At 34.3% G+C, this 7,517-nt stretch overlaps 1 protein-coding gene across 1 annotated transcript; it reads left to right on the top strand.

Annotated features, from left to right (window-relative positions):
* The first annotated feature begins 210 nt into the window (after window positions 1-210).
* Window positions 211-4,150, top strand: LOC106764265 (plant cysteine oxidase 2). Its single transcript, XM_014648531.2, has 5 exons — window positions 211-960; window positions 2,143-2,261; window positions 2,361-2,523; window positions 3,351-3,569; window positions 3,685-4,150. Exons 1-5 carry the CDS (start codon window positions 741-743, stop codon window positions 3,807-3,809), a joined length of 846 nt encoding a protein of 281 aa, XP_014504017.1. The 5' UTR covers window positions 211-740; the 3' UTR covers window positions 3,810-4,150.
* The last annotated feature ends 3,367 nt before the right edge of the window (window positions 4,151-7,517 follow it).

Raw genomic sequence — 7,517 nt, 5'->3', positions numbered from 1 at the left:
GAGTGTTCAATAAAGGAAAAAGAAGAAGAAAGAGAATAGATTAAAGGAGAAAATCAAAGAGGAGTATATACTATAGACTATGCAGATATTGATATGATACTAGCAACATTAATATAAGATATTAAATGATGGTTTATAATAAATTATATATAAAAAAAAACCCGCTGTTGAAACAGCCCACTGGAATGGCAAGCATGGCCCCTGGTTTTCTGATTTGGCTTCCAAAAACCAACTGTTTTTCTCTCTCAACTAACCCTGCCACCACTTCTTCTACCTCTTTTATATCAATATCAATCCACATTCCTTACCCACCACTGCTTCACCCACACAATTTTCCAAGCCAATTTGTAAAATTTTCACACCAATTATTGTTATTATGGTTAGTACAAGCATCATCTAAACCTTTTTACCCCTCACACCAACACAACACAACACCACCAACAACAACATCAACTGTGTAAAAAAAAAAAAGAAAGAAGTACAAAGAGAAACCAATACATATATACACAGTTACACAAACTCTACCCTTTAGTTCATATTATTAAATTTTTTTGACTTAGTCATATTATACCCTTTTCCTCTGTTTTTGCTCTGTTTCTTCTTCTGGGGTCTTTGTTTTGCATTTTGGAGAGGCCTTTGGGGTGCCCATTTTGTGAATTTGAAGCTTTGGAGGTCTTTTGACGTTGCATTATTGAGTTGGTGTGGAAAGTTGAGGCCTTTTTTGGTGGGGGTGGTTTTGGATGGGGATTGATAAGGCCTTGGCTGAGAGAAAAGGACGAGAATTTTGTGGAATTTCAAGGGAAACCATTGCCAGCAGCAACTCACGGCGGAACCGGCGGCGGCAGAGGAAGAAGCCGCCGGTTCAGATGCTCTTCGAGACTTGTAAGGTTGTCTTTGCCTCTGCGGGTACAGGCTTTGTCCCTCCCCCTCAGGACATTGACAAGTTGCGGTCTGTTCTAGGTACTATACCATGTTGCTGTTTTTCCCTTCTTCTTTCTTCTTTTTAGTTTATGATTGTGCCATGTGTTGTTGCTTGTTATTGGTTGCTTTCCCCCCATCTGGGATGTCAAAATTTTGATCTGGAATGAAAATGTTTAAATTTATGCGGTTTTCTTCTTGATGTAAAATGTAATCTCAATTCTTATGTGGCATGGTGAAATGGGTTGGATTTTTCTCTAATTATTGGATTTATAATAATTTAGTTTGGTCATGGAGTTTGTATTGTTGGAGGGATCAATAAAAAGGTGGGTGTATTTTATTTATTTAGTTGTCTATTTTATGCTCCCAATTCAATAAAATAATGTGAATCATCAGTGTATGCTTTTGGCAATTGCTTCAATATCACAAATTGCACCAGACTTGTGTGGGGTTTATGCTTCTTTTATATTCTGATTTTGTGTCTTAACGTGCATGCATGTGTCTTGCAAATATGCACAGAGGTTTCTGCATTGGCTATCAAATAAAAAAATGCTTGTTATCATGTGCTTGTTGTGTCCCCGGGCTAGATATATATTGACATTGAACTAATTTCAGTGTCATGTGAACTACGTGTTTGATTCTAATATGAATGACATCAAGCATAGTGAAACTCTTTGCTTCTCTCTCCTCCTTGTTTTTCTTATGTGTCCATGTAGATAATTTTGATTCTCTATATCATAATCTTGGGCTATTTAGGTGATAAAATTAGCTAATTAATGGTTAATGAAGGTTTGCAATCCTATCATTAGGTGGGAGACAAAATAACCAATCATTGGATTTGATAACTAGTTGAATGCTTGTAGCAAGTTTTTTGTATGATGATGATTGCCAAAGAGGGAAAATAAAAATTATTCTGTTTTGGAGGCCTAGCACGAAATTCTCATTGTTCAGTGGGAGTTGTTAAACATAGGAATGTTACTCTTAGTTGGTTTTATATGTCTGAACCATAATTAATGCATATAGTGAACTTTTGTTGTATATATGTTCCTTTGGAACCGCTAACTTGCTTAATCAGTTGCCTGGACCACACGTAGCTCTACAGTGTTGCCAAGAATTATGAACCAATTGTTGTAAACTGTTCTTGTTTATTTTTTTTCGTGAGTTTTATTATATGTGTGCCATGCAAAGCATGCAATGCAACTCTTGTGGTCTCTCTTTGTGCAGATGGAATAAGGCCAGAAGACGTTGGTTTGAGACCTGATATGCCGTATTTCAGGACTAGTGCCACTCAGAGAGTGCCAAGAATCCAGTACCTGCACATTTATGAGTGTGAAAAGTTCTCGGTATTTGCACATGCTAAACCTGAAACTGATTTCATGGTATGAGAGTGAGTGTTGTTTTGGTGTAGATGATGACCTTGTTTTGTTGTGTGATTTTTTCAGATGGGAATATTTTGTTTGCCACCTTCTGGGGTTATCCCTCTTCACAATCATCCTGGGATGACGGTTTTCAGTAAACTACTTTTTGGCACTATGCACATCAAGTCATATGATTGGGTCGTTGACATGCCTCCTGAATCTCCTAACATCATTAATCCTTCAGAAAGTGAGTATCTTTTCCTATTTTTGTAACATGTCAGTGTACTTTTAAGACATGTTTCGATAACTGTTACATGTCTCTCAAAAAATGCTTTTAGAACAAAAGATGCAAAGCTTTCAGTCTCTAACTGCACATTCAAGCCCCATGAATAGTGCCAAATATATAGAAGGTGGTGTTTAACTTTTTATACATGCCCTTCTGTGTTGAAGATGCTGTTTGGTTTAAGAATTTGATTTCGTAATGGAAAAATGTACCTAGAAAGAGTTTTGTTGCCAACTAGAATTATCTCTAGACAAACCTATGGTGTGTGTGCATTAGGAGCTTCATATAGTAACTCCAACAGAACTCTCAAATACTACACAAACTTCTGCAAACGTCAAAACCCTCGTTTACTTCTTTTCATCTCAGAATGATGTGAATAATTTCCTGATCAAAGACTGATTGCTGTGGCTTATGGATATGATTGATGGTCATATCTTTGTCCACTTTTATTGTGTCTGAGTTCAAGATGCTTGGTGAAACATCTTCTCAGTTGATTGTTTGTTGTATTTAGTCCATATATCTCTCAAGTTTCTTTCCTTTCATGCTGAAAGAGAAATGGCAATGACATGCTTTTTGACCTGCCTTTTTCAACACATCTTTATTATTATTGAATTTCATGTGTCTCACTGAAAATAGAGTGGGATCCACATGATTCAGAGGGCCCCACGTAAAAGGGGAATTGGTGAATCAGAACCAGTTGATCCTTCATAGTATTTCATTTTTTAAAATTGTTCTTGTAAGCACACCCTCTCTAAGAGAAAACAACTAATCTTTATACTCTAATTATGCAGGCCAAACTCGTGAGATGAGGCTAGCCAAAGTTAAGGTTGATGCTGATTTCACTGCTCCTTGCAATCCCTCCATCCTTTACCCAGAAGATGGTGGCAACATGCACTGTTTCACAGCAGTGACAGCATGTGCAGTTCTAGATGTGCTTGGTCCTCCATATTCTGATACTGAAGGCAGACACTGCACATACTACCACAATTTTCCTTTTTCCAACTTTTCAGGTATCTTGCCACTAATGCATGAATGCATGCACTATTACAAAATATCATATGAGATTATTGAATTTGATTGTAGTTTAGTGATTGATAGATTCAATTTTTTTTTTTTAATTTCCAGTGGATGGATTATCCATACCAGAAGAAGAAAAGAGTGCTTATGAATGGCTACAAGAGAGGGAGGAACTTGAAGACTTGGAAGTAAATGGAAAAATGTACAATGGTCCAAAGATTGTGGAGAGCTAAATTGCTGATAATCATATCTTCTCACATCACATACACTTTCTTTCAGTTCCTGTGTTTACAGATATTTTTTTCTGTCAATTTCTTTCTTTTTCAAGTAGAGAAACAACTCCTGTGTTCTTCTTGTACCTTTTTTGTTGTTGTTTCTGTAGTGTTTTTGTTTTCTTTTATGCAACATGAAGCACTTGCCATGCACTTTGTGCTGTTTTCAGTCTATAGTTCTTTTGTGTACATACCAAGAAACAGAAAAGGACAAAACTCACTGAAAATTAAACTTCAATGATAGTGCAATGCAATTAGCTGATCCAGCCTCGTTTTGTAGGCTAGTTGGTTATTTCATTCAACTCACTTTTTCTGATGATTTCAATTAGCTACTGTGTACACAATTCATGTATTAATAACTTGGTATGCAATGTTTCAGTAAAGCTTCGTTTTTTAATGATCATCTACACATTTTTCTGATCAGAATACTAAGCTTTGAGCTGTTATTTATGTGGTACTATCACAATGGATCATGTTCAAAATAAAAAGGGGAAAATGTATAGTTTTATAATCGATTTACCATCCTTTTTTTGCTATTTTAGTTTTCAACTGTGGAAACATTTTTTATGCAGAATTTAAGAATATAATGATATAGTATAGACCTTTTATCATACATATGTACATATCATATTAATAATACATAGTTTAAATCATTTTAATGAACTATATTTGTTTCCTTTAGAACTAACCATCAATCATAATAACTTTTACGTAAAATTATATTATTATTATTATTATTAATTTTGGTATCTTAGTTATATTGATATTCTAAAATCTATTAATTATTTGTCGTATATAAAAATATATTAAAAAAATAAATATAAATTATGAGAGGATTATACCTAATTCATGATGAATAATAATTTTAGTATATATAACTTTATCATTTACGTATCATTTAAATTTCATTACTAATAAAGATAAAAAAAAAATGACAAACTATTGTAAAATACAAGAAAAACACCATAATATAAGTTAAGAAAGTATAAGTAATGTTTATATGGATATTGTCGATCGTGCCTATAACATCACAGAAATATAAAGAGTTCGTTTAGAATGGATAACTTTAGATTAATCCTTGGCCTTTAATCGTTGTTAAGATTATAGGTTAATTGGTTTGTGTGGTGAATGAATTATATAAAGAATAATTAAGCTAGAGTTATTGATATAGTTCAAATGATTTTCTTTAATGTTATATATCTGTGAGAATAGTTGCATGCATGCATGCATGATGGTGACATCATAATTCAAGTGATATATGTATATAGACATATTATATATATGTGTATATATAGCTATCAAACTAGCCACGTAGCTCCCATGGTATATATATGCATCATAGGGTATAGCTGTTGGAAAATGTTTTTAGTTATATAATTTATTAGGTTTTTGACCTTTAATGGACAAGGAAAGGTGAGAGAGAAGATTGAGGCATGTGAAAGATATCATGCACGTGATAGAGACATGAAACATTGGATGCAATTTGAAGCTAGCTAGAATGTTTGAACGTAAAAAGGTGGCTCTTGGAGCAACAAGAGGGTCAGAATTTGAAGATATCATGCACACAAAGAAAACATTAGCGGAGAAAATAGAAATCGTTTTCCATTTTTAAGATTCGTTCGTACGAGTTGATGTAGATAACTTAATTTTCGTACTTATCATTTTGAACAAATAATTTAATTACTCATATAAGAGGTTTAAACTATAAACCAAATAAATTATTATATTAATTAAATAAGTATTTTTGGTTCCTTGATCTGATCAAGTTTGTAGCCTGGATTCACAACAAAACTGCGGGGTTTTGGCCCAACTCGGCCTTTGCGATGAACAACGAATTATTTAATGTATTTTGTGCATATCAAGATATCATGTACCTTTCTTTTGGATATATATATATATATATATATATATATATATATATTGTCACATCCCATTTAATACTCCTCTTTAGTGGGGTACACTTGTCCAAAATCCTTCCAAATTTCTCATGTAAGTGGGAGACCAACTTTTGCCAACATTTAATTCTCCTTTCTTCATGATCCGTGTGGCAGCAGAGAGTGTGTAAACTTCCAGAAAAGTGGAAGCCAAGTGACGAGCAGAGAGTGAGCCGATCGTTATTGGTGGAGACGGTATTTAAGGTGAGTTTTTGAAATCTGACGCCATTTTCCTCATGCAATTTTTCTTCTTCCTCAAACTCTAACTTTCAGAAAGCTCAATTCTCCTCCTTCGCTCTAAACTTTCCAAACCTTCTCTCTGGATTTATAACCACCATTCCTTCTCCGATCACTTACTTTCTTTTAGACTTATTACTCCCGGCGTTAAGACCTTTACTTTGCACCAATCAGATTTCCGTTCTGAACCGACCTTGGAAATATTAAGAAGTAGTTGCTGCCAAAGAACCCTAGAAGTATTAGCTGGAATTAGAGGTAAGGGAAGCTTATAAGATTTAATTATAATTTCTTTGTATGATTGTATGCATGATTTAATGTACGTTTGATGTTTAATGTATGTTGATTAATTTAAATTGGTATGTTGAAAGATTGTATGTTGATTGTATGAATTACTTGATATTGGTTAGGAACTTAGAAAATATATGAAACTTAGAAATTCTGAAATCTGTGATCGACGGTCATTAGGACCGTTTGGTCCTCCCTAAACCGTTCGGTCTTGTGATGCTTCGTTATCTGCTTTTCTTAATCTAGTCTTTTAATAATTCAAGGGAGTCCTCGGTTTAATATAATATGTGTAAGAACGTTGATCATAAACCAAGCGCTCGATCATACATGTGTTCAGTATTACACTGACACTTAACTTACGAAAACGTTCGGTTTCACATTGAAGTTATTATACATTTATAAAACATTCGGTCAAGGGAAGCACTTGGTCATAGATCTAGTGCTCGGTCTTATTAAATGCTTAGTCATAAATTAATATTTCCTATGGTTTAAAGTACTCGGTCTCACACCAAGTACTCGGTCTTGAAGTGCTCGATCATAGACTAGCCTTCGGTTATTTTAGTACTCGGTCTTACACCAGCACCTAATCTTTAAAGTACTCGGTTCGTAATATTAAGCAGTGGTGAAAGTGCTCGGTCATATACTGACACTTATTTCCCAAAAGAGAACCTTATTATTTCATAAACGTTCGGTCAAACTGATTTAGTACCTGTTCACTCTCAGCGTCAGACCGTTCGGTCATGTACTACAACTCTCCTTGAGAATCAATCTCCTTCTTCAGTGTTAGACCGTTTGGTCACCTACTGCAGTTTACCTTGATACCCCTTCCCTTTTCAGTGCTAGACCCTTCGGTCATTTCCTTAACTTCGTTGTATTGTGAGGAATATGAGGATATAATATTGGATGGAATTTGGTTAAGTAAGAGAATTCCAATGGAGGAATATCTCATGATTGGTGATGGTTGGTGAAGTATGAACATGGTCAGACTCTACTGTCGTCCTGATCCTGATATTCCGTGATGATGCTTTCTCATATAGAGGAAGGTTATATCAATTATAATAATTAGTTTTAAATTGTAATAATTAGTATATTTATTTTCCCTTTATTTGATTTAATTCTTAGTGTTAAATATCAATTATTATAATTGATATTATAATAATTGATATTAAATTGGTGGAGTTTATTTCCTTTTTAACTCTTTCCAATTAGGTTA

The sequence above is a fragment of the Vigna radiata genome, chromosome 1, assembly GCF_000741045.1.
Source record: "Vigna radiata var. radiata cultivar VC1973A chromosome 1, Vradiata_ver6, whole genome shotgun sequence".
Classification (NCBI taxonomy): domain Eukaryota; kingdom Viridiplantae; phylum Streptophyta; class Magnoliopsida; order Fabales; family Fabaceae; genus Vigna; species Vigna radiata.
Note: the sequence above shows the minus strand (reverse complement) of the source record. Positions and strands in the feature narration are given on the sequence as shown.

Bases quoted from the DNA above. Each gene is read 5' to 3' on its own strand.
- LOC106764265 (XM_014648531.2), top strand. From the start codon at position 741: ATGGGGATTGATAAGGCCTTGGCTGAGAGAAAAGGACGAGAATTTTGT. The intron at 961-2,142 runs GTACTATACCAT...CTCTTTGTGCAG, and splicing joins CAAGTTGCGGTCTGTTCTAG to ATGGAATAAGGCCAGAAGAC. The intron at 3,570-3,684 runs GTATCTTGCCAC...TTTAATTTCCAG, and splicing joins TCCTTTTTCCAACTTTTCAG to TGGATGGATTATCCATACCA.